The 26,095-nt window shown below is 56.5% G+C and overlaps 1 protein-coding gene across 4 annotated transcripts; it reads left to right on the forward strand.

Annotated features, from left to right (window-relative positions):
* The first annotated feature begins 13,843 nt into the window (after positions 1-13,843).
* Positions 13,844-24,316, forward strand: ATG16L2 (autophagy related 16 like 2). Of its 4 annotated transcripts, none has more exons than XM_075546239.1 (18): positions 13,844-13,917; positions 16,366-16,465; positions 17,006-17,105; positions 17,840-17,913; positions 18,214-18,465; positions 18,578-18,643; positions 18,846-18,962; positions 19,913-19,975; positions 20,561-20,669; positions 21,049-21,154; positions 21,791-21,861; positions 22,037-22,108; positions 22,239-22,359; positions 22,618-22,723; positions 23,253-23,402; positions 23,509-23,556; positions 23,759-23,825; positions 24,026-24,316. In XM_075546239.1, exons 4-18 carry the CDS (start codon positions 17,840-17,842, stop codon positions 24,299-24,301), a joined length of 1,698 nt encoding a protein of 565 aa, XP_075402354.1. In that variant the 5' UTR covers positions 13,844-13,917; positions 16,366-16,465; positions 17,006-17,105; the 3' UTR covers positions 24,302-24,316. The 4 variants fall into 4 exon arrangements, with proteins under 4 accessions (XP_075402354.1, XP_075402355.1, XP_075402353.1 ...); XM_075546238.1 differs by lacking the exon at positions 13,844-13,917 and adding an exon at positions 13,959-14,254; XM_075546241.1 differs by lacking the exon at positions 13,844-13,917 and adding an exon at positions 13,963-14,254 and having other exon boundaries at positions 23,724-23,825; positions 24,026-24,243.
* Positions 24,317-26,095: the final 1,779 nt, after the last annotated feature.

Consider the following 26,095-nt stretch of genomic DNA (forward strand, 5'->3'; position numbering starts at 1 on the left):
CCCAGCACACTCACAGACCTCCCATAGACTACACTAACCTCTCAGGCGCTTAGGAACCAGCCTTCCAGGGCGGTCCCAGGTGCCTCCCTAGACACCAGGGGGAGCTGGCCAGCACCCCACAGTCACACAGAGATGTGTCTACCAGCCCTCCAGCAGGAAGGCTGCCCCCGGCCAGCCCCCTCCCCATCCTCCACCTCCCTCTACTCTGCATGACCTGCAGGTAGCAGCTCAACGATGAAGATGGATCCATGAGAGTAGGGCAGAGGGCCCACTGCTGAGAGCACTGGCTCACCTCTGTGAGATGCCTGCCACCCCTACAAAGGCTGGCTCTGGACCACAGTGGAGCTGGGAGAGCCTGTGGCAAAGTCCCTAAAGGGCCCTGGGAGTCCCCCACTTGCCCAGTGTCATGAAGAGAGTACCTCTGGTCCTTTCTGACTAGAACTAAGGTCTCTGCCTCCTCCCAACCTTGAATTCCTTTTTATGCCCGGTGGGAACCCCAGTCTTCTCTGAGCTTGTTTCCCTGGGAAATGAAAGAATCAGAACTTAGAACCCCGTGGCCCTTCACAGCTTCAGCATGCTAGAGCTCTAGGTTGGAACAGCTTTTCTTAAAGGTGCTAAGAAAGATGAGGAGTTCACAAATAGAGGTGTTTCTTCCTGAAGTGCTCAGAGCTCTGTGATGTTTGTGAATCGGGCTCAATTTTTAAAGATGAGTGGGGGTGGGGTGAAGGGTGAGACTAAGGGTATGCCCCAGGACACAGGTCAGAAGGTTTAAGAAGGAACAGGAATGGAGACTGGAAAAGAGGGAGATGTTGCCATGTGAGGATTGCCATCAGTGACATGAAACAAACTGTATAAAGTGATGAATGGATAACTGATTTGCTCAGTAAACCTTAACCCAATTCACACACACACACACACACACACACAAAAGGGTTTTTTCTTTAAAAAGTGGGGTGAGCAGGGAGCTACGATGGCAAGTGACCTGAGGGTCTGAAAGTTGATTCTGTCCAATGAGCTACAGGCCTCCGATCTGCAGTGTTGGGAACCCCCATTCTAATCCACATCCTTTCGAGTTTGGCAAGGACCAAGGAGGGGGCTGACTCAGGAGGACAGGATTCTGGCACCCGGCTGTACTCGGTGGGGACCTCTAAGCAGGCCACTGCCCTGCCTCCTTTCCAGGTTCTGGGAGTTCCAAAGCCTGTTTGGTGACCTCTGACATCTTCCTTGAAGGGGGGAAAAAAGGGGACTACTGGCCTGGTGGCTTCAGCCTTCTTAGGTTCTCTATGTCCCAGCATCCCACCAGAGCGCAGGGACCAGGCAGTGAACCTCTCCACCACCCAGTCCACGGTCAAAGAGATAAGGCTGGGTAACAGCAAGAAATAGCAGAGAGGACAAACTGGCAGGACTTTCCCCTTCCAGAGAGCTGCCGCCCAGAGCAGGGCTGGGGTATGACACCAATCCTGATCCTGGGAAGGACAGAGGGCAGGAAGCAAAATTCCCAAACCAAACTCACTGCGACTCATAGCGACCCTATAGAATAGGGTAGAACTGCCCCTTATGAGTTTTCAAGGGTCTAACTGATTACGGGAGTAGGAAGCCCATCTTTGGTTTCAAACTGCTGACCTTGCAGTTAGCAGCCCAATGCATAACCTCAAGGCCCCTGGGACTTCTGGCTGGAGCAAACCAGCACTCAAATCCAAACACAGATGAACTAAAGAATGCGTCCTTTGAGTCTTGCTGAGTCAGAAAGAGTGAGTGGGTCTGGTGGCCCTAGGCTCTGGTGGCCCTAGCCTGCACCTCCAGTCTGGGACCTGGGCTCCGGACAGGCTGGCTGGCCGGCCAGGGGTTGGGCAGCCGGGCGCCCTTCTTCATCTGACTCATCATTAATATGCCCTTGCACGCCATCCCCCTAGGTCGTCTCTCGCTCTGAGGCCCTGTCTCAAAATACCCTTGAACAACCAAGAGCAGGGCCCCATCTGTTCAAGGGCAGATGGGGCCCTTAAAGGGCTTGGAGGTGGGGCTGTGGAGGGAGGAGTCTTAAGAGGAGGGTCAATGACTTGGTCACTCCTGCTTCCCACTGCCTGACAGAGCAAAGGGCATGTGGACTCGGGCGCAGATCCTGGCCCCACCATTTCTTGTGTGACCAAGGGCAGGTGACATGTTCTTTCTTTGTCCCAGATCCCTTCCCTGGAATATTGAAAGATACTCTCCGAGAATGATTATAGTGAAAAGCGTTTCCATTTCACCCCCCATTGGGTAGTTAAAAAAAACTAACAGGGATACATGGCAGTAAGGTCACATCTTGACCCCATTGTTGCTAAGATTCTTATGAAAGATTAAGTGGGCAAAGAGGCTGGCCAAAGGTGGCCTCTGCTTTGCCCACTGACGCCTCCTGCCCTAGCCCCAGCTCCCCTTCTCAGGGCAGGACCCAGGTCTCATTTCTGCAGGGTGCCAGCCCAGAACTCAGCGTCACTGAGCAGGAGTCAGAGTGGGTGTGGAAGCGAGACCACATGTGAGGAGGTGCTGAGCAAGCTGCGAATGTGGGGAATCACTACCCAGGGTGCTGACGGAGCCTGGGTCTTACACGTGCCACTCCAGCGAGAGCTGGGGCTGGGGGGGGGGGTAGGAGGGGAGGAGGCAAGGAGATGTCCCTTAGTCATACGCAAGCCAAAGTCAGTCCACGGGGGATCTCTCATGCCTCAAGGCAGGCTCCTGAAATAGGGGCCTCATGCTAGACTCTGCTTCATGGTGACCAAGAAGCAAGGATCAGGGCACCTGCCTGGAGCCACCTCATGACCTCAACTCCCAACTCATCCCTTCTACTGTGTTCCCACTAGAACGACAGACCCTCAGAGTGCCATCGACTGGCTTCACCCCCTCATTGTGCAGATGGAGACACAGAGAGCTCTCAGATCCCAGTTGAAGCCTCGTCCCCCCTCCCCCCATCATTATATACAGACCTTTCCCCCTGGCCTGTCCATGAGCCTGGGCCAGTCCCCGTCCTCTCTCAGCCCCAAGACTCAGCCCTACAGTGGCCCCTAGCTCTCCTCCTCCTGGACAAGTCTTGCCTGGTTTCTGGGTGAAGGGACCAAGGGATGGCCATCCCTACTCACCAGGCGGGGATGGCTGCCTCGATCTCCCTGCTGGGAGATGAGGAGAAGACCCCCCACCTCCCTGACCCCTTGTCCCCCACCCCCTCCTCAGGGGTAACCCTGCTCCAACCTGAGTGGAACAAGTTCCCAAGTTGCCAAGGGCAACAGGGTTTCGTCCTGGGGACACTGTTCTAGAAGACTGGGTGATGACCTGTGTGACGTCACCAGGTAGCAGCAGAAGGGAGGTGGTCCCAGAAGCCCCTCTGCGAGGGCCCAGGACCGAACACTATGAGGCCCTCTAAGGCGGGCTTGGTCAGATGGCTGGGAACAACAGGCTCTACGTCCCAGTCCCGACTGGAGCCGGAACTAAGTGTTTGCCCAGGGTGGGTCTCATACCTGCTGGGCCTCACTGAGCAAACATGTGAAACCCTGCCCCCAGGGAGCCGCTAGAGCCTAAAGAGTCACACAGAGGCACAGGGCCCTCCAGAGAGAATTACTCATGGTCATTCACATCCTCACTTTTCCTGGTGTGTCACCACTACAACCACATACCTTCACACTGTCTCACACCAGTGTGCTCCCAGTAGCCAGCCCTGCACAGGTAGGCACGCTTGGGCACACCACCTCACACATAGCACTCAAGTAGGGTGGCCGGAAAAAATACAGGACAGCTGGCTAGATTTAAAGTTCAGAACTGTAACAAATAATTGCTTGGAAATGGGCAAGGTCCTAAATGTTTGGTCAAGCTAGCAACCTATGTCCAAGGCCCGGCCACAGGCCAGTGTGCTACACTCCCTCCTGCACTGCGAAGAGACCCTGGACCAGAGGAACAGTCTTTCTGAGTCCTTCCTTTCTGGAATCTTCCTAACCCCCTTGGTTGGAAAGGCAGACAAGAACCATCACCCCCATTTGAGAGATGAAGAACCAGGATCCAGAAACGGGCAGCATGTACCCTGGCAGGCTGAGGGAGATCAGGTGATGCCTGGGTCAGCCTGGGTCTCTGGGGCATGGGGTGGTCGCCCAGCAGGCTCCTGAACTCAAGCCAGGCCAACCTCTCAGACTTTCTTCCTTTTTAGTACAATAAGAGCCTGAGGGTGGAATGGGCGCAGCCTGACCACCCCCATCACCTTGCAATGATCCTGAGCTTTCCCCCAAGTCCTTCTAGCCCTAAGTAGATAGAAATTGTCCTGAGTCAGGGCACTGAGGGTTCAGATTTATGTTTAAAAAATAATAAGACCCCACACTGCGCAAAAAGAAAAAGAAGGAGGAGGAGGGGGAAGGAGGTTTGGTGAGCTGTTGGGAGGAGGGGCTGACCCAGGCAGGAGTCTGTGCCCAGCAGGTACCTTAGGCCTTCCTGAAGCTACACAAAGATGGGCCTCCCCCACCCAGCCGAGTGAGTGCACACAGCCCCAAGGGGAGGAGGCCTGGAGTCAGGCTGGCAGAGGGAAAGGCTCAGATGGAACTGGGAGGGCTTTGGGAGACTCATGGACCGCAGTCCACCCAGTTCCTGGGGGTGCCGGTGTCCAGTGGACACCAGCAGGAGGTGTCCAGCCTGTGGGCTGGGGGTAGGGTGGGCATCAGCTGGGCTTCAGTCCTCCTAAGGGAGGCATCTCTATGGTTCTGCTCTAGGCCCAGACCCCCACTTTGGGCAAGGACTGCCCCTCTCCAGGCCTGACTCTCCTCTTTCAAAAGTGCTGGTACATGAGATGCACCCTCCCCTAAGCGGAGGTGGGAGACTCAGTACATGGGAATGCCTGGGTGGGAGGGGTTGTGGGTAGACACCTACCTTCCCCAGAGCCTGTGGGCACCCTGGGCAGCAAGTAAGACCCTCCAAGTTTCAGGGGACAAATTCCAGGAATCTAGGGTGCCCGCACTAAAGGATGGGAAAGGGAGTCTGGGAAAGGAGCAGACGGGGCAGTCTAGTACAATGGCGCTAAGAGATTGGATGAAGGGGCCCAAGGGTCGGCGTCAGAACCTTAGTGTACGCCCTAGAACACGTTACTCAGCCTGTCTCACCTGCAGCACTTCCAGCCTTGGGGCACTAACAGGACGTCTGCCATTAAGTGAGCTGATGATGCTTAGCGCAAGACCTGGCACACAGTGAGTGTGCAATAAATGCCACACCCGGTTCCACCTGTCCCCAAGCCATGACCTCTTCCTACAGCCTTCCTCCCTGACCTGGAGGAAAAGAAACAGCCGGGGTCAACAAATGCGGTTGAAGCAGAGGTGGGCGGAATGACATCTTGTTCGCTCGATGATCCCCATTCCCACGGGTCCCCTTTGGAAGGCCTCCACAAACAGGGCTCCAGCTCCTTGTACCCCCAGAGTCCCCTTCCCAGTGTCTGAGGACTGGAGAAGCAGCGGGACACAGGGAACCTGGCAATGCCCAGCAAGAGGGGCTCCCATTCCAGGGGCTGCTTTCCAGGATTGTGCCAGGAGCCGGGACGGGTGGGCTCAGGGCTTCTAGCTGGGACTGAGGTGGAGGCTCTCCCCTGGGTCAAGGTTCCACACCTGGAAGAGGCTCATCTCCCTTGGTGCATGGCTGTGAAAGGGACTGCCGCCACCAACAACTGCCCCTGCCCTGAGGCCCCGGGCCCTGGGTCAGCAAGCATCTCAGTGGTGCTCCTGCGGGGAGGCTGCCTCCTTCAGCACATTCTAAATTTAGGTCTTGGGCTCTGTGACTCATTCCTGAATCTGCTTTGTTCCCCTCCTCCAGGAGTGTGTTCCCACAGTATTTTTATCCTCGGCTGCCTTAGACCCATCAATAAGCCCCAGAATACCACAACAGCCACACCAGCCTCAGTCCTCTCTGGACTTGTTTCTAGCCAGGTCCTCTACTTCCGGAGACTCCCCACCCAGGCCACCACCCCTCTCCCCGGCCCGGGGGGGCCACATTGGGAGCTGGCTCTGAGCAGGACTGTAGTGACAGTGGGTAAGGAAATACTGGGCCAGGCCTTGTCTCCTCGCTCATGCCCCCTCCTCATCAACACCCCCCCTTCCCAGCTCAACTGTGTGGGGAAAGGAACCCAGTGCACACAGAGATGCAAGACTTGAGGCGTTCTTTCCTGGCAGCGGCTCCCCTACCCCCATCCCAGCTCAGTTTCCAGGAAGGCAGGCAGCTAGGCCACTGGACGTAGGCAGCCCTGGGCCTGCTGCAGTGCCACCCTGCCTGGTTCCGGGAGAAAGCCGGGAGCCATCTGCTGCTGGTACAACCTGTGGCAGGGTCCGTCGCCTAGCGCTTTAACATTCGCGCCTGGCGCACTTCTCCCACTACCGGGGCTTTGCTAATTGAATTCATAGTTGAAACTCCACAGCCTAGAGGAGTATGGCTCACTACCTTGGTACATACAATGAATTAGAGGCTCAGAGAGGGGTGGTGACTTGCCCACAGTCCAAGTGGGGAAAGCCCTGGGAGAGCTGGGTAAGAACCGGCCCTGACTGCCTTCCTGGCTCGCTGGTCTTCCAGGGCAGCTCCTCACAGGGCACTGCACTTCAGGCCCTCCCTCCATGCTCGATGGAGGCGTTCGCACACTGGCATGCAGTGGAAAGACCCCCACCTATGCCAGCTCTACCTCACCTTGCCGGTGTGTCCTTAAGGTAAGTTCCCCTGAAAACCGGCGAAGACAGGTGAAAGCCTTGGAGAAAACTCTCAGAGGCAGGAGGAGCACGGCAGACTTCCACGTCTCCACATGCCGCCTGGAGCGGGCAGATCGACAACCAAACCTCAGACCTCAGGGCCCCCAGCTCCCGCCCCCCCCTTTCCCCCAGAGGTCTCTATTAGACCTCCAGGGAGACACAGCTGCAGACAGCCTCGCTCTACCCTTAAAAGGAGCATGGGAAAGTTCGCTTCCCTGGTGGGCAGTGGCCCATTCCTGGGGCGGCATGGGGTGCCTGTGGTGTCACTTTGCTGCCCCGACTTTCAGGGGGTGATACTCCTACCTCAACTCAGTCTATACCAGATCCTCCCCTGATTCCCTGGTCGTCCCCCCCCCCCCCAGCCCCTCCAGCTACTGCTGGTGCCAAGTCTGGCCAGGAACAGAGCCCAGGGCTCTCCCACCCCTTCCTCTTCTGGAGCGGTCCACTTACCACTGCTCCTCATCTGTCCACCTGAGGCGGCCCTGCCCCATACCTGAACCACACCTGCTGGAGAAGCAGCGTGTGTACAGCTCTGGGAACACTCTTCTTTGTCTCCAGGCTTCTGCAGATCTCCCCAGCTTCCTGCCTCTGGAGTCATCTCAATAGGGCAGGGGCCTCCTCCATCAGGCCAGGGTGGGATTGGGTTGGCAGCATGGACTCCTCAGGGAATGGTGTGTTTAAGCTTACATCTGACAAAGGTGCTGTTTCTTGGGCTTCAGTGAAGCCCCAGGCTCAGAGGCAGGAGGGTTGGGCATAAGACCCTCTGGGGGCAAGTCCCTGCCTTGGATCTCGCAGTTTTGCGGGTGGTTGTAGACTGGGGAGATCAAGCCCTCCCCTGGAGGAACTGTGCGCCTACCTATTCTAATCTTCCGCTTTTATCGGACTCTTTGGAATTTCGTTTTCACCACTTGGATTCCCTTGATCCTCTCACCGAACTATTCCCATTGACAACGAGAAAGCTTCGATCTCCAAGGGAACAGTTTCCCCAAGGCCACACAGCAAGACAGAAGCAGACCTGGGCTGGAATCCTGATCGGCTTGGATCTTTAAGCCCGATCACAGAAGGGTTCTGGCCGTGTGACTTTCTCTGAGCCGTTGCCACGTTTGTGAAGGAACTGCGGTGAGAATATAATTATAGAGCAGCAACGACGAGGGCTGAGCTTTGCAAACCCTGAAAGACAGAGCCGCAGCACGATGCTGGGACCGTAGGGGACTTTATCCCCGCTCCCCGCGCGACGGCGCCCCCACGCGTCGGCCCGCGACGGCGCTCCGCCGGCCGGCACGCGCGGCTCAGGTGACCGCCCGGAGGCCTCGCGCCTGCGCATGCGCCCCGGGCCCGCAGGTTGCTCCTGCCGGGCTCCGTCCCCCGTGTGGTGTGTGGCCACTGTCGCCGCGGCCTCCTAGGATCCCGGTCGGTCCCGGGATGAGCCACCTCACAGCCCCGGAGCGGCGGCAGGTAACTGTCCTCCTGCACACCTGGGCCGCAGCCTCTGAGACGGGGTCTCCACTGGCCTCCCGGGCTGACCCTGGCGCGCTCGGCGACCTCCGCCAATTCCCGCCGACGCGCTCACGCACGGCCTCGTGGGAGTTGTGGTTTCGCGGGAGGAGGTTTATGTAGCGAGACCGTTGTATGAAAATACAGTTTCCAGAGCTAGCCTGGATAGAAGCGAGGCCGAGGGCGTGTTGGGAGGTGGAGTTTGGGAGAGGTCGTGGAGGGTGTGTGTGTGTGTGTTGGGAGGTGGAGTTTGGGAGAGGTCGTGGAGGGTGTGTGTGTGTATGTGTGTGTGTGTTGGGAGGTGGAGTTTGGGGGAGGGGTAGGGGGTGTGTGCGTGTGTGTGTGTGTGTGTTTGGGAGGTCGTCGAGGGGTGTGTGATGCATTGTTACACAGAAGCTATTAAAGGGGGTTCGGGGATGGGGGGGGGAGGAATGAGCTGATACCAAGGGCTCAAGTAGACAGAAAATGTTTTGAAAATGATGGCAACATTTGTACACAGTGCTTGACACAGTGGTTGGATGTATGGATTGTGATAAGAGCTGTAAGAGCTCCCAATAAAATGATTTTTTTTAAGAAGCTGTGGCTGATGAGGGAGGGGCAAGAACTAGGGAGCTGCGATCAGGGCTGAAGTGGGAGAGAATGCTCTGAAAGCGACGATGGCGGCACATGTGCAGATGTGCTTGACACACTGGAGGAACGTGTGCACTGTGACAAGAGGTGGAGGAGCTCCAATAAACGTATTTAAAATAAAATAAACTGGTCGATGAAGACGGAGAAGAAGCTGCCAGGGTAGCGGATAGACAGCCTTGCTGGGGGTGTCTTAGGGAGCATCTACTCACAGCTGTCTGCAGCTCTATCACAGCTTTCTCCTACACTCCAGCGCAACTCACGAAAGGTTCGTCATCACCTGGGCACTCTTGTTTCTCACCTTATTGCTATTCAGTAGAATGTTCTATGATGGAAATTTTCAATAGTTAATAGGTACTGATTGAATGACATGGCCAAAGCTATGGAAGAACCTTAGTTTGAATTTTCGTTTTATTCGTGACTTTTACATTAATCAGAATTTTTAAAACTACCTGTAGCCATGGGCTACCATAGTGGACAGCACAGTAAATTAGACCTCTTAGCTGCATTCAACACTGACAATCACCCTCTTGTTTGCTGAGAGTCATATTTATAGTTTTGTCCTCCCCCCCCCACACACACACATACATCCTGGTGGTGTAGTGGTTATGCGTCAGGCTGCTAACCACAAGGTCAGCAGTTCAAAGCCAGCAGCCACTCTGCAGGAAAAAAATGGGACTTTCAACTCCCATAAAGAGTTCAGACTCAGAAACTCACTAGGGCAGTTGTGCCCTGGCCTAGAGGGTCGACTTGATGTCAGTGAGTCTGGTTTTGATTGGCTTACATACATAGAGATTTTAACTTTATTGTGAATTAGGTGAAGGTTAACAAGCAGATGATGAGTTTCACATTCAACAATTGATACATGTTTTGTGTCAACTCCTCCCCTACAATCCCCTCAGTGTACCATGGTTCCGCCCACATCCTCCCTGCTTCTGTTTCTACTCCTCCTTCATTCCTAGTGCTCTAACTTTGTCCTTACATTCCCAGCATTTATCAGCCCTCTGCCACTGATTCCCTGTTTAGTTTCCATTCTTTCTGCCCACCCCGCCCCGCCCCCCCTTCTTGTCACTGGACCTTTATCCTCTCTACCAGTACTGCCCCTTTGATCTGGTACTGATCCTGATTGTCCCAAGGAGCAGCTTCCTCCCTGGTACTATTGTTAACGGCTAGGCCTCTCTCTATAGTTTGGCTGCAAGTTGAGTCAAAGGGGTGAATTCCTCTCCAGGCCGGAAGGGCGTTGAAGGGTCACAGTCTAAGGGTCTATCAGACCTGCAAATCCCTACTCAGCCTGCAGATTCACCTTCCCTGGTTTGTCCCTCACAAATGGAAAAATTACTTTGGGCTGTAAAAATCTCATCAGGCTGGAAGCACAGATAGATAAAGCTCCCTATTTCACTGATAGGAAATAATATTTTCCCCCAGGATAGGCTGCAGCTGAAAACAATCAGATGAACTCCCTGCTTTCTTGCTCCCTGAGTGACTTTGTTTCTTTAAAGTCCTTCATCTGGTGACAAATCCTGGGTTGTTTCCACCTTTTGGCTGTTGTTGTTCACGATGTAATGACCAGTGGCATGCACCCACGCCCAGCTCCCTGAGCCCCGGGGTTATGTGGCTGTTGTTGGCTGCTGTGGAGCTGGCTCTGACTCAGCAACTCTGTGCAGCAGCACAGACCACCTCCCCAACTGCCCCTTGCACAGTAGTAGTCATATTGAACCCATTGCGGCAGCCACTGTGCCAGTCCATCTCCTTGAGAGTCTTCCTCCTTTTCACGGCCCCTCCACTGTTCCAAACATGATGTCCTTCTCCAGAGACTGGTCTCTCACGATAACATGTCCAATTTGTCAATTTCCACAAAAAAACCTTTGTTGGGATTTTGATTGAGATACATTGAACTTATAATTTGTATAAATTATAGCTTTATTTTTAGTCTTTCTACCCTCACTGTGTTATATATTTTCTTTTATCCAGATATTATTTTATATCTTTCAATTAAGTTAATTGGTTACATAAACCAAACCCAAACCCAATTCCGACTCATAGTAGCCAGAGAAGCCGGAATAGAACTCCTCCCAAGGGCTTCAGAGACTGTGAACTATTATGAAAGGAGACCGCCTCATCTTTCTCGTGTTGAGAAGCTGGTGGATTCAAACTGCTAACCTTTGGGTTAACACCCCAGCACTTGACCCACTATGTCACCGAGGCTCCAGAATTGAGTGCATTAAGATATATTACATGTATACATGATAAAGCATTCAAATTAATTTGTACTTTTCATTTGCAGCTTGTAACATTTTCTTGGGTTTAATCCTGTGTATTTTTCACTTTTTTTCCTTATTAGACATGACTATTATACAGATACTATATTGTAAAATTTATGGGACTCTGTACTACAGATACACTAACATATATGTAAGCAAAGGTGTATGTACAAGGCTGGAACAGCCGAGCAAATACTTAGAGCAAATAAAAGCAGCCCAAATATTCATCAAAAGGGCTTGATTCATTAAATTATAGTACATCCATACAATGAAAATACTCAGTAGCAGCGGTTCTCAATGGTGGGTCGTGACCCCTTTGGGGGTTGAAGGACCCTTTCACAGGGGTCGCCGGATTCATAACAGTAACCAAATGACAGTTATGAAGTAGCAAAGAAAATAATTTTATGGTGGGGTCACCACAGCATGAGGCACTGGGTTGTGGCTTTATGAAGGTTGAGAACCACTGCTCTGTAGCTTTAAAAGAATGAACTAAAAAAAGGACTGAACTAGATGTGTATACAGAAAAATGTCCAAGATGTTGAAGACTTAATGTAAAGAAGCAAATTGTGGACCGTGCCTGCGTGTGCGTAGACACCGCTAGAAGAATACACATGGCATTGCCCCAACACTTCGCCTCCTCCCGGCCGCAGGCAAGACTTCATCTCCGAACTGCCCTCGAAGTTGTGATCTCACCCAAGGGGGAAGTGGGTAGAAGCACGGCTCCGTGGGTCCAAGACAATTCAGTCCAAATGTGGATCCGCTCCTCCTCTGGTCTTTGTCTCTGGACTCAGATTCTGGGGTGTTGAGCAGTGGGTCTGTTCCTGTCCTCGGATTCGGGCTGGACTGTGACTGCTTTGACCTACAAAGGACAGAGGAAGTGATGGTTTCTGGGCTCCAGGCTTAGGAGAGTGGCAGCTTCTCCTTCCGGTCTGTGGAAACCCTTGTTTGGGGATGCTACCTCTCAGAACCAGCCATCGGGCTCCGAGAAACATAAATCATCTGTAGCTCACATGTAGGTATTCTGGAGTTTAGCCCTAATTGACCCCCAAGCCAACAGCCAGGGTCGCCTGTTAGCCATATAAATGAGCCATCAGTCCAGTTGAGTCTTAGACAACTCCTGTCTTAGACTGGCTTCTCTAGAGAAACAAAACCCATGAAGTTTATAGCTGTTTAACTATAAACAGCCGAGAGAGAGAGAGAGAGAGAGAGAGAGAGAGAGAGAGAGATATCTCCAGGAAATGGTTCATGCCATTGTAGACATTGGGTTCTGCCTGTCTTTTTTTTAAAAACAATTTATTAGGGGCTCATACAACTCTTATCACAATCCATACATATACATACATCAATTGTATAAAGCACATCCATACATTCTTTGCCCTAATCATTTTCTTTTTTTTTCTCTTTTCTTTTTTTACATTTTATTAGGGACTCATACAACTCTTATCACAATCCATACATCAATTGTACAAAGCACATCCATACATTCCCTGCCTCAATCATTCTCAAAGCATTTGCTCTCCACTTAAGCCCTTTGCATCAGGTCCTCCTTTTTTTCCCCCCTCCCTCCCCACTCCCCCCTCCCTCATGTGCCCTTGGTAACCTGCCTGTCTTAAGATCATGATAACATGGTGTGGTGACAGAGGACATGCAGGAGTTAAGGGGATCTTGAAGGTGGGCCCAGAGAAGCCCTACTCTAGTACAGGGGCAGGACTGTTCTTGAGAGATGAACCAGGCCAGGCTGACTAATGACTAAGGACTAGGAAGGTATTTCAAACTGCATTCAAAGCATGTGTGTAACCTAGGGCCCAAGACAATGGGTGACAAGTGAGGGACTAAGCCCAGTTCATTGTGGCTTCAGAGTAGTAGGGGTGCGCTCTCCTGCATTTTCCACAGGGCTTTACTGCTTCCCAAGCCCTGCTTCGTCCCCACAGAGCCTGAGTGGCTTCCCAGCATCACCCAGTGCCTTTCTTTTCCTGGGAATGGACAGTCTGCATTCACTCACTGAGAGCAGGGCCTGCTGGGACTTGGAGTGCTCAGGTGAAGCTAGGCCTGAGCATGGTGGGTGAATCCCTCAGACGCGTCTGCAGAACTTCAGACAGTGGCCCTGCTGGAAACAGCTTCCTCACAGGTGCCTGCAACAAGTGATTCGGTGTCAGTACCCACAAGAGATGTCTCTGCGGCTCCTGAGGCTGCCCACGTGGAGCGCAGTCTGGCGAGCCAGCTCCCCACTCCCTGCAACCTCCGACAAGTGGGCAGGGGCTTGGTACACGAATCAGCTGCACGTTCAGGGACCCACAACTTCCAGGAACAACTGAGCCCCTAAACTCTGGTTCCCCACACGAGTACCCCCGAAAAAGGAATCTCTGACTCAGCCCTGAGTTCTGTCGTTGAATCTCTGCACTGGTTCTTCGGCTGGGTTTCCTCTGGACCTTCCTCTGGACCTCTGGGCTACCCAGCATCTGTGCCGCCCTACAACCCAAAGCCCAAACGCTAAGTCATCTCTCAGGACCCAATTCTACTGCCACCAGCTCCGGAAGGGCTGGGCCGCCCCCCTCTGTGTCTCCCTATCGCGCGCTCCCACAGTGCTGCTCGCCAGGTCCGAGGTGAGTGTCAGCCCGGCCCGGAGGTGGCGTCCGAGAGCGCTTGCTACTGTTGAATTCCGTCCAGCCGAGGAGGGGTTAAGGAACCCGGGCCCTGGAGGCGCCGCCTTCGGAGCGCACCAATGGGTGTGGGGGGGGGCTCTTCGGCTCCGGCTCCCGGGTCTTACCGGGATCGAAATCAGGGCCTGCACCTGGGTAAAAATTCAGGTTAGTGGTTCGCCGAAGCAGACCTGGAGGCCACTGGGTTCTGCGTTCGCGCGCAATTCTCGCCCAAGAACGCGCTTAATCCAACCCGGGGATTCCCCTGTCGCGGCACGCCCCGTGACGTCACGGAGTCCCCCGAGGACCCGCCCCATCCCGGCCACGCCTTCCTCCGCCCGCGGCGCTCGGGGTGCGGGCTGTGGGGAGGGAACGGCCATGGCTGGGCCCCGCGTCCCTAGCGGTCCCGATACTCCGGTCGCCCCCTGGAAACGCCACATTGTGCTGCAGCTGCGGCAGCGGGATCGCACGCAAAAGGCACTCTTCCTGGAGCTGATGCCAGCCTGTGAGTGCCTCCCAGAGGGGCTTAGAAGATAACCAACCCCTGGTGGGGTGGGGGTGGGGACGCACCTCGGGCGCGGGTGGGCGGTTTGTCCGACCCCTCTCTGGTCGTGGCACACCCTAGCACACCATCGCCTTCTCACGTCCACACACTTGGACTGGCTCACACTGCCTGGCACACTCCACCCAACTGACCAGAGTTCTTGTCCTTACTATTTCCAGGCCCAGCTTGGCGGCTGCCTTCTGTACACACATCTTCCACTCCCCCTCTGCTAGGCTGACCCCGCCCGTGCCCATGCTCCCATGGTTCCTCGGGAGCAGCCCGGCCCTAGCCCCCGCATACTGGACCTCCTAGATGAATTAGGCAAGTGTAGGTTTTGTGTCATTCCTTGGGGTTTCCCCGCCCTGGCTCCCAGGATTGGGCCTGACCACTCCATTTGGTCTGCACAGCCCGTGGAGGACCCGTGGGACTTCCCAGACCAGTCTCTTGTTGGCTGGTCAAGAGAATGAGAGAAACTTCGGTTCTAGGGAGGAAGCTCTGCCTCCTGAGATGGTCCTGGTGCTTGTTCTGGAGAACTTCCAGCCAGGGACCTCAGGGCGCCCTGGGGTACAAGAGGGGATTGGCCGAGCCTGAGCAGGATTGCCAGAGTTGAGCCTGGGCAGCTTGTAGAAGGGGGTGTGGCTAGTCCAGGAGGGATAAACAGGTGTGCATTTGTGTTCAGGGCCTCTGGCCACCTTCACTTCATCCGAAATTGTATCTTGTAGCTAAGTGTCAGGTCAGGTTGATTCCAACACATGGTGAGAGTAGAACTCCCTAAGGTTTCTGGGACTGTCAGTCTCAACAGGAGCAGACAAGCCTCATCTTTCTTTCAAGGACTGTCTGGTTGATTTGAATCATTGACCTTTTGGTTCACAGCTTGATGCTTCCCACACAGTGCCACTGGCTCTACTTGATCACTAAAGTCAACCCCCTAAACCCATTGCCATATTAAGGCAATTTCAGCTATAGGGTTTCCATGGCTGTGAGCCTTTACAGAAGCAGAGAGCTTCATTTTTCTCCCAGTGGGTTTGAACCGCTGACTGTGTGATTAGCAGCCTATTTCCAGCAGCTGCTTGGCTTCTCCTCTCTTCCCACTCCGTCTTCCCTTCCTGGAACTGAGTGTGTGGCTCTTGTCTTGGAAGTTCTCACCACAACTTGCCAGAGTGCTGGCCCTCTGGATGCAGGGTGTGAAGCTAGCCCCCTGCCTCCAGGCAGCCTCCCTTGGTTGCTCTGGTGGACAAAGGAACCATCCACTTTGAGGGAGGAGTGCACACCTCCTCTCCCACGGTCTGGGATCGGCTTTGTGGTCATGGGTGGGTTATATTCCTTGGCCTGATTTCTCACCTGTACATTGGGGCAATAATACCTTCTTCAAACCAGTTGGAGGGCTGGGGTAGTGCCCCTGGGGCAGAGTGAGCGGATGAGCCAGACCTGGGCTTACCTCTCCTTAGCCTTAGTGCAGAACTGGTGTGCAAACAGGAAGTGACCATGGATGGGCGTGGAGAGGGTATGTCCATTTAGGTGTTTGAAACTACCCAACTTAAAGAGCTCTGCTGGATAATTCCTAAAGATTTTCTACTCTAGCCTAGAGGTGTATGTGTGTGTGGGGGGAGCCTTACACAGAGTTTGGATATCAGGAAGCCTTTTCAGTCCATAAAGGTAGAACCCCTGGAAGTAGATTGCCCAACATCGCAGGTGGGTGGAGCCCAAGCTGTTTCCTCACTCTCAGGCTTCCCCAGGGGCCCAAGCACTGCCCTGGGGCAGTCAGTCCTGCCCTCAGGATCCCCAGCAGGAAGCGCCCCGACATCTCCTTCTCCAGCAGGGGTTGTCTTGATCTTTGAGGGTGCAGGCTTTTTCTCTAGGGTGGGTCTGAAGGCTAATGCTTTGAGGAGACTGTGTCTTGAGACTGTGTGGGATTGCACCAACAATCCCAGGCGGGGGGCAAGGTCCAGCCCTTCAGTAGCTATCTTTCCTATTCCTGGTGCTCCTGCAGCCCGAGAGGTGCCCCGTATGCCAGAGCTTTGCTGGGAAGGAAGGGTCTGTCTCAGCTCCAGGTCCACTCTCTGTGCCCCCAGATCACCGCCTCCTGGAGAAGGCAGAACTGCTGGCCCAGTTCTCAGAGAAGCTGCCGCCAGAGCCGAACGATGTCACTCCCGTCACCCAGCAGGGCCCCTGGTGAGTGTATGTGTGTCTGTGGTCACAATGAACTGCCTGTGTCCAGGCCCTGCCCCCACTGCCTGTGCTAGGCTCATTCACTCCCTGGTACCTCATCAGGCCCCTGGCTGCTGCCCAGGGATGGGGGAGGCGGCCTCCCGAGGTGCCAGGCCAGTTACTTAGCTGCCCTTCTTTCTCTCCAGCATGCCTCAGCTCAGCTCTGCATTCACCCTGTCCACCCTGCCCCATGCCTCTTTCCCCCTTTTGTCTGCTTGTCCTGCTCCCTGCCCCTGGCCTGCTGAAGGGGACTTGCTCCCTAGTCCAAAAGAAGGGTGAAACTGACAACCAGGACTGGGTGGGGAGACGGGATCGGGAGCAGGTTTTTCCTAAGGGGATCCTTGGCCAGAGAACCCCAGAACAGCTAGCTTCTGGAGACTTGCACACCCCCCCCCTCCTACCTTTTCGGCTCCCCTTCCCCTGGAGAAAATGACGAATTCTTGCCCTCGCCTTGGGTGCATTGGGGCCCTGGACCATGAGCACCATTCTCTGATTGTTTGGCAGGGAGGAGTCAGGGCCTGCCTCAGATCAAGTGCCATCACCAGCCACTCTGAGGGTGAAGTGGCAAGAGGAGGAGCAGGGGCTCCAGCTGGTCTGTGGTGAGGTAGGCTGGGCAAGAGAGCATGGGGAGGGCCCAAGAAGCAGGTCTTTAGAGGGGATGTGGTCCACGGGGGCCAGCAAGTGAGCTCTAGCAGTGTACCAGGCTCCGGGGGATGAGTGCCCCATCCCTGGTGGGCTCCAGCTGCAGCTGAAGGGTGTACACTGGGCCTAGGACCTCCCTTGCCCTTCCCTGACCCTCCTTACCCCTGGTCCCTGAATCCCAGGGCTTAGCCTCTAGGTGATACTCCATAGATAACTGCAAAAAGTAGATAAACGGGGCTTCCCCCATCTCCAGAGCATGGTGCCAGTGTTCTGAACCTCAGTGTCCACCTCCTTTTCCTCCCTTAAGTATGGGCGTGAGTTCTTTGGAGCTTCCCAGGCTCTGCCTACCTGCTTCCAGGTTGGGTCACCGAGTCCCAGCTTCAGGAGCAGCCTCTTTCAGACTCATCTGTAGCCCAGCCCGCCGTCCACTGCTCGACTCTTGCCCACTTGCTTCTGGGAGGTTGAATCTAAAACCAGACTACCGGCTCCCCTGTAAGATGACCCCTGCGCACTGAGAGATGATTGGCCAGTACCAGGCTAAGCGTGTGCTCCCCCAGTTCATCTTCCACTCTTTATGGGCACAGAGGAGATGGAGACCTCTTAGGGTGGCTGGAGTAGCAGCTATGCCAGAGAGGGGCTGGGGGGCTTGGGATAGCCCCACGGAGATGTCTGTGCCCACCTGGCCCACTCCTGTAGATGGCCTACCAGGTGGTGGAGAGGAGCGCGGCCCTGGGCACCCTGGCGTCGGAACTGGAGGCGCGGCAAAGCAGGTGAGGCAGGGTGGGTGGGAGAGACAGCTCCCAGAAGCGCGGGGCTATGGGGGTGCGGGACATCGCTGCAGGTGTGACCCCACGTGTCTCCAGAAGGGCCCCAGAGAGTTCCCTACCCTTCCAAACACGCCTTAGACACCCATGGCAGGTCTCGGAAGAGCCGAACGGCGGGGCTCGGAGGGTGGATCGCTTGGCCGCAGCCTTAGCTTAGCCACTTCGGCCAGTCTGCCTTGGCCGCGAGACGAGACTGGTGATGACGGGGCGCCTCCCGACCGCCGCCGGTTCTCCTCGCCACCCCAGGCTGGCGGCGCTGGAGGCGCGTGCAGCGCAGCTGAAGGAGGCGCGGGCGCAGCTGGCCGAGCGCGTGGAGGCGCTGCGGGCTCAGAACGCGGCCCAGCGCGCGGCCTACGATACGCTGCGCGTGCACGCCGGGCTCCAGGACGCGGCCCTGCGGAGGCTCGAGGAGGAGGCGCGCGACCTGCTGGAGAGGCTCGTGCAGCGCAAAGCGCGCGCCGCCGCCGAGCGTAACCTGCGCAACGAGCGCAGAGAGAAGTAAGGTGTTGGGCCCCGCCCTTCAGGATAGGCCCCGCCCCGGGAGGTGGTCCGCCTCCCGCCCCGCCCCGCCCCCTGGCTGAGTCAGTCCTTTGGTGATTTTCTAACCCAGGGCCAAGCAGGCTCGGGTGTCCCAGGAGCTGAAGAAGGCTGCCAAGCGGACTGTGAGCATCAGCGAGTAAGAGCGGGGACGATTCGAAACTTGCCCCAATCGAGCCTCTGCTGGCTTGTCCTGGACCCCTAGTGGGCCATTGTCTGTATTGCCCATACACACACACATGCGCCCACACAACTCGCATCCCAAAATGGCCTTCACCATTTCACCAAGAGGGTCCGGTCTGGTGTCCCTCGACCTTCCATGACTTCAGTTCCCCTCTCAGGAACCCAGATACCCTCGGAGATGGGGTCAGCGAGGGGGCAGAACCTCCGGTGGCCCTGGCCTCGGAGCCCGCGTCCCCGGATAGTGAGGCCTGTGAGAAGTGGAAACGGCCCTTCAGGTGAGGGCGCAGGCGGCGGTCCCAGAGGCTGGAAGTCTTCCTCTAGGGGCGACCCTTGGGTTGGGGAGAGACGGGTTCTGTTCGAATCTCCCACAGATCGGCCTAAACTCCAGTGCCCACGCAGGGACCTCAGCCCCTGTGCTCACTCCTCCTCCTCCTCCTCCCCAGGACCAGAACTCAAAGGCTGGCGAGAGGGTATCGCCGTGAGGGGGCCTGGGGACTGGGTCAGCTGGCCCAAGTAGGTGTGCCAGCACAGGTGTGCAAGCATGAGCATGCACAGAGACGAATGCATGTGTGTAGGGCCTGGGTGAACATGCCCAAGCGTGTGAGCACGTGGGCATGTGCAGAGTGCACTCACACAAGGGACCTGAGTGGGGCTCCCGGTGCCCTCCTCCCCTGACCTTGAGTGGCCCTCCATTCTGCCTCGATTGGCCTGTTATTGGCACTGCTCTTCCCTGACCCTTCTCCTGGCCGAAAGGCCTTTCTTCAGCCTTTCCTTGCAGGCCCCTGGGGGTCCAGGGCTTTGGGGTGGTGAGGGAACCTAGGGAAGGGCCATGGAGTATTCTGGTCTTCAAAGTCCTTGGTAGCCCTGGTGGGCCAAGTCATCCCTGGCCGCCGGCTCTTGAGCTCACTCAACAGGCTTCCGTCACATCTCTAACTTTGGGGTCTTGTGCTGTCCCAGCTTGGGGTGCCCTCACCCCTAACTTGCCCACAGACCCCATCTCAACTTCCAGGAGGGTTGTCTTGGGCACTTGGGGGTGGGGCAGTGCTTAGTGTCATGGTAGAGATGGTGGGCGACTCTTGATGCCAAATCCCTCCCTTCACCTTCCGGGACTGGTCCGAGTCACCCTGCCTGCCCCTCTGGCTTGAGAGGCTCTGGCCCTCCAGGTTCCCAGCCCGGTGGATCCAGCAGCCAGCCACTCAGCGCGTCTCTCCTGGTTGTGCCCCAGGTCTGCCTCCGCCACCTCCCTGACGCTGTCCCGCTGTGTGGATGTGGTGAAGGGTCTTCTGGAGTAAGTGTGTGTGTGCGGAGGGTGCGCCCGCACGTGTCAGGCCTCTTGGAGCTTGGTGTCCTCTGGCCTAGGCTTGGTCTGTGTGTGGCTCAGTCTGTCCTTGCAGATGTTGCCCAGCTGTCTGTGTGTGAGTCTGCTAAGCCCCAGAGGGGGTAACTAGATACCCCCTGGCTGCCTCATCCTCCTCCCCCAGCCCCGCCCAGCTGTCCCTCATCCAGGGCCTCACAGGGGACAAATGAGGAATGCTAGGCTGGGGCCAGAGAGAAAGAGAAGCAGCCTGAGAAATGATTTTGTTCTGGGAAATGGACTTGTTCAGGGTCCCAGAACCAAGTAGTGCAAGTGCAGGACTGAAACCCCAGCCCTAAGTTTCTCTGTGCTCACTGACCCTGTCCTGTCTTTACCTGTTTGTCCTCCCCATCCAGGCTCCACTCTGACCTCGGGGTGGACTCTGGTGGGGGAATGGGTTCACTGCACCACAGGACCATGCTCTGCCACCTGCCATGTCTGTCTTTGGGTGCTGAGGCCTCAGGAGCTCGAGGGCTCACCCCCACATCCGATCTTGCTAAATGTCCCCCTGCCCCCCAGCTTCAAGAAGAGGAGAGGCCATTCTGTTGGGGGAGCCCCTGAGCAGCGGTACCTGAGCATTCCAGTGTGTGTGGCCGCCCGACTTCCTACAGGGCCCCAGGACGTGCTGGTAACTTGGGATCAGCTGAGGTCTGGGGTGGAAGTGCAGACCCCAGTGTGGGGGGCCCGGAGAGGCCAGGAAGCGAGACAGAGAGCCTGGGCAGGATGGGAGTGGGTGGGGTCTCCTTCCAAAGCTGGGTGGGAGCTGCTCAGGAGATAGACTGGAGCAACCAGTACCCCAGGTGGGGATGAGGGTGGAAGGAGGCTGCTGCGGGGTTCGGGGCCAGGCAGAAGTGGGGTGATGTGGTGGGGCCTGGATTGCCCATTTGGGCAGAGCGCCCTGAGGTGAAGACAACTGGCCAGCGTCTGGCTGTACATGTGCACGTGTGTATGAGTGCCTTGGGAGGCGTGTGGGGAGCGAGGGCACCGACTGTGCCTGTCCCCCACAGGATGCCCACCTCTCCGAGGTCAATGCTGTTCATTTTGGCCCCAATAGCAGCCTCCTAGCTACTGGAGGGGCTGACCGCCTGGTCCGCCTCTGGAATGTCGTGGGAGGTAAGGCAAGCCCCCCACCCCTCTCCCATAGGTGAATCCAGTGCCAACCCCTCCGTCATCTCACTCTCTGGCAGAGGGCTTGGACCTCACTGTATCTAGCCCCCTGGAACATTCTCGGGGACTTTCTGACCTGACAAGGGCGAGGGGCCCAGGCTTGTTCCCCTTTAGAAGGTGGAGCCTTCAGTCCCTGGGCTGCAGAACTCACAGAGAGGCTTGCAGCTGGTGGGTTCTCTGGGGGAGGGGCATCTCCCAACAGGCCCTGCCGGGACAGGCCTTTGAGCAGCAAGCCCCTGGGATCCGCTCCCAGAGCTCAGTGAAGAAACAACTATTACCTGCTTTGTGCCATGTTGTCTAGAGAGGGTGTGCTGGGCAGTCCCACTCTGCTCTGGGAGGCGCCCAGGAGGGAGGGGAGCTGCAAGCGGCCAGGCTGGGGCTTGCTGTGTGATCTAGGACGTCTTCCCAGGTCCTCTGTGGCCTCTGTAGTGAAATGACTGGCTGCCCTCTGGGGCCCCTTGCTGGCCATAAGAGGAAGTGCAGCCTCCAGAGGAAGTGCCCGTGGGCCACCAGACCAATGAGCCTGTGGGAGGATGATCCCTGTTTCTGATGAGTTCATTACACCTGTCCCCATACTCTTAGGTCGCCTGGAGACCAACCAGACCCTGGAGGGCGCTGGTGGCAGCATCACCAGTGTGGACATCGACCCATCGGTGAGGGCACTTAGCCCCAGTGGCATAGCTCATTCCTTGCTTCCTCCATAACCCCACCCCCCCCACCCCCAGGGCCTAATGACTCCCCTGCCAGACTTCTTGCACTGGGGGTGGGGGGGTGTAAGAGGCTTAGAGGTAGGCCCAGGTCCAGGACATCCCCCTTCCTTCTCTCCAGGGCTCCCAAGTGCTGGCAGCCACTTACAGTCAGGCCGCCCAGCTCTGGACGGTGGGGGAGGCACAGTCCAAGGTGAGCCTGACTGGAGGGATGATCTGGGATGTCAGGGGTCATGGATCAGGACTTGGAGGGTGGGAAGGGGCTGCTGTTAAGAGGGTCTTGGCCATGCCCTTGATTCATACCTGGGATGGGTGTGGGGCAGGAGACGCTTTCTGGACACACAGACAAGGTGACAGCTGCCAAATTCAAGCTCACAAGGCACCAGGCGGTGACTGGGAGCCGAGACCGCACAGTGAAGGAGTGGGACCTCGGCCGGGCCTACTGTGAGGCCCAACACCCCCCTCCCATCCCCCGGGGCCCCTGGGCCCAGACAGCAGGGACCTTAGCCAAACACCCAAGGCCTGCCTTTTCTGTCCATCGTTATTGCTCTTGGGTGGGTGAACCAGAAGGGTGGAGTGCTATGGGCTGGCAGGCGGGGAGCTAAGGCTCTCGCTGGGGAAGGCGGGGCCCTTTGGACCCCACCTTCCCTCCATGGCCCCCCAGGCTGGTTCCTGACTGTGGCTTCTCGCCTTGGCCCCCAGGTTCCAGGACCATCAAGGTGCTGTCCTACTGTAATGACGTGGTGTGTGGGGATCATGTCATCATTAGCGGCCACAATGACCAGAAGATCCGGTTCTGGGACAGCAGGTAACGAACAGGCTGAGTTGGGCGGTCTTTTCTGTGGCTAAGGGGAAGTCAGGACTACTTTTCAGTCCAGAAACAGATTCCCCTGGAGAGAAGGAACTTGCCCAGGACCAGGGGGAGGTCAGGCTGCCGAGGGCACTTGGGAGGGCTGTGAAGCAGTGGGTCTGGCATCATCAGCTGGTGGCTCTGCTGGGAAGGGACCATGATGTAGTCAGCTGTCCCAGGGAGCTCTCCCACCTTTGTGGCCCTCGGTTCCACTGCTGGCCTCTGCCTCAGTCTTCCTAACCATGTAGTTAACCATTTTGTAATCAAAAGGAATTTTTTACAAATTGTTTTTTCTTAAACATAGGCGCTCAGTTGGTTTTCCAGCAGCGTGTGGACTTTTCAGTGTAATTTTCAGTGACCCGAGGGCCTCAGGGGCCCCAGCTCTCTAGCCCAGAGGCTGCCTTTGACCCTCGTTGGAGGGGTGGGCTGCAGTGGGCACAGGGGCTTGTGCCCAGCCTCATCCTACATCCCCACCTCTGCTCTGCAGGGGTCCCCACTGCACCCAGGTCATCCCTGTGCAGGGCCGGGTCACTTCCCTGAGCCTCAGCCAGGACCAGCTTCACCTGCTCAGCTGTTCCCGTGATGACACACTCAAGGTCATCGACCTGCGTGTCAGCAATATCCGACAGGTGTTCAGGTACCCACTGTGCCCTGTGACCCTGGGGCTGGGCCTCTCCCCTCCTCTGGAAGCTTCTGGCGGAGGGGCCACCTTCCCTCTGACCCCTGACCTTGTCCGCCCTCAGGGCTGATGGCTTCAAGTGTGGCTCTGACTGGACCAAGGCTGTGTTCAGGTGTGTTCTTAGGTGTATGTGCCTGTCCCTGGCTATGCCCCATCTGCCCGGGGAGCGGTGGGGGGAGTGCGTGGTGGTGGTGGTGGTGGTGGTGGTGTGTGTGTGTGTGTGTGTGTCTCCATGTCAGGCTCCTCTCCCTCTCTCTTGTTCTGCGGTGGCCGGTGCAGCCCCGACCGAAGCTATGCACTGGCGGGTTCTGCAGATGGAGCACTTTATATCTGGGATGTGGACACTGGGAGACTGGAGAGCAGCCTTCGGGGGCCCCACTGGTGAGCATGACCCAATCCCCCCCAGCCCTTCACAGCTCAGTCGCCTTATGGCTCCTGTGCGCAGCTGCCACCCTCTCCACAGCCATCTGGTAGATGGAGGACTGCCTCTGGGGGTGCTGCACCCTGCCACAGCCCAGCAGTGAGGGGCTGAGTCAGCGTGCAGTCCCCTGAAGTCTGCCTCTACCCCTCCCTGTCCTCAGTGCTGCCATCAACGCCGTGGCCTGGTGCTACTCCGGGAGCCACGTGGTGAGCGTGGACCAGGCCAGGAAGGTTGTGCTCTGGTGCTAGCTGGAGTGAGGACGGGCCCTGCGCCTGTCTGCAGTGAAGGGCTGGGGTGGCCTCAGGGGACCGACCCACTGAGGGGGGCAGGAAGGCCTGGCGGGACTTGGCCTATTTGTTTAAAAATAGGGTGTTTTTTTTTAACCTCAATCTTTTCATGTCTCCCCAAATACTATGGGAAAAATAAAAAAAACTAAATAAAATTAAGTTGAAAAAAATTGGAACAAGCATCTGCTTGTCTCTGTCAGAAGCATGGCAGGTCTTTGGGCTGGGGGTGGGAAGATCTAGACTCGGCCCCTTTCCTGCAGAGCTGGGGCAGAGCCATGTTGGCCCCATGGTGTAAACAGCCTGAAGAAAGAAAAGCCTAGACCGGTGGTTCTCCACCTTCCTAACGCCGTGACCCTTTCACACAGCTCCTCGTGTTGTGGTGACCCCCAACCATAACATTGTTCGTTGCTACTTCATAACTATCATTTTGCTACTGTTATGACTCAGGTGACCCCTGTTAAAAAGGTCGTTCAACACCTAAAGGGGCCGTGACCCACAGGTTGAGAACTGCTGGCCTAGAGGCAGGCAAGGAGCTGGTCCTGAGGCAAAGCCAACCCTTGGGTCTTCCTTGGGGCCGGGACCTGGGCTAGGGAGGTGTCTCCTTCAGGGGCCCTGGGTCACCACACTGAGGAGGGGCAAGGAGAGGGTGCCAAGAGTGACAAAAGCCAGCAGCACTTGGTAAGCCCTGTCCTTCACTCCAGGCAGTGTGAGTGCGGTGCCCCTGTGCAGGGAGGGCCGGCCCAGGCCTGCGGTTCTGTGTCCACTCCATCACATTCAAGCAGCTGACGGGCCTCCACATCCGCAGCGGGCAGGCCAGGCTGAGGGTCCCCGGCCTCTGCGGCTGGCCACTCGGACATGGGGCAGTAGACACACGAGGGGGAGAGTGTGGCAGGAAGGCCACTGCAGACACGTGAAGATGGTCCCTCCTGCTCCCCTAGTGGGCCTGCTTGAGCGGAGAGGGATTGTTCTGACACTGGGTTGCCATCCTGCTTGTACTTTTCAAATTCGCCCCAGGGGCTTCCCGAGCTGGGGCTTGGGAAGTGGCTTCCAGGATGGCGGCCGAGGAGGGCCAAGAGCACGGTTATCTAGCTGAATGATTTGGGGCAAGTCACTCAACAACCATGTTCCCTAACTCCCTTACCTGTAGAATGGCTGCTTGAAGGGTTGGTTATGTGCTTTCGTGTTTGTGAAGCCCCTAGTAAATGTGCAGAAACCTGACCACGGCCTCAGTCCATTCCAGCGCACAGTGGCCCTGTAGGGCACACATACAAGAGTCCCACAGTGTTCCTGAGACTAGACCCTGACTTTCCTCCGGAGCAGCTGGTCAGTGCTGACCCCCCAGTGCCACCAAAGCACCAAATGCCGCGCGAGTGTCGGTGAAATCCTGGACGGCACCTGACCAAGTCCCTAGTCACGTGCTATTTGGGGCGGGTGACATGTCCAGCTGCCTGTTGCCCCTCCCCCTCACAGTGACACCCACGGGGGCTCCTGTTTAACTGCACCTCGCCGTCCCTTTAGAGCACCTTCTAGACTTGCTGGCTTCCCACCCAGTCCCCCCTTGCCATGGCGGGCAGCCTTCTCCGCGTCGTCTTGGCCATGTGCACAACCCCTGCAGCTGCTCCGATGCCCTCAGAGAAGCCCTTGCGGTTGGGCCCATCTCACACGTACTCTCCTCTGCCCGGGTCCTATCTTCCCGCTCAGCCCCAACTCACGTCCACCCCCAGCATCCACTGGAGGGTCCCCGCCACTGCCAGGTCTGTTGCCCTCCACGCCGAGTTGGGAGTTTCTGGAAGGGGCCAGGATGGGGATGATGTGTTCTCCGGGATCAAGTCCAGTACAGAAAATGCCTCAAATAATTTAATAGTTTAAGGATTCATCGTCTGACGATTCCCAAGTTCTTTGACTCTGAGGCTTCTCAGGGTTCCCCAGCCCTGCTCTCCACA

This window comes from Tenrec ecaudatus, chromosome 4 (assembly GCF_050624435.1).
Source record: "Tenrec ecaudatus isolate mTenEca1 chromosome 4, mTenEca1.hap1, whole genome shotgun sequence".
NCBI lineage: Eukaryota > Metazoa > Chordata > Mammalia > Afrosoricida > Tenrecidae > Tenrec > Tenrec ecaudatus.

Coding starts and splice junctions, on each gene's coding strand:
- ATG16L2 (XM_075546238.1), top strand. CDS start 14,128: ATGGCTGGGCCCCGCGTCCCTAGCGGTCCCGATACTCCGGTCGCCCCC. Junction 17,106..17,839: donor TCCAGCTGGTCTGTGGTGAG/GTAGGCTGGGCA, acceptor CCACTCCTGTAG/ATGGCCTACCAGGTGGTGGA. Junction 23,403..23,508: donor AATATCCGACAGGTGTTCAG/GTACCCACTGTG, acceptor GTCCGCCCTCAG/GGCTGATGGCTTCAAGTGTG.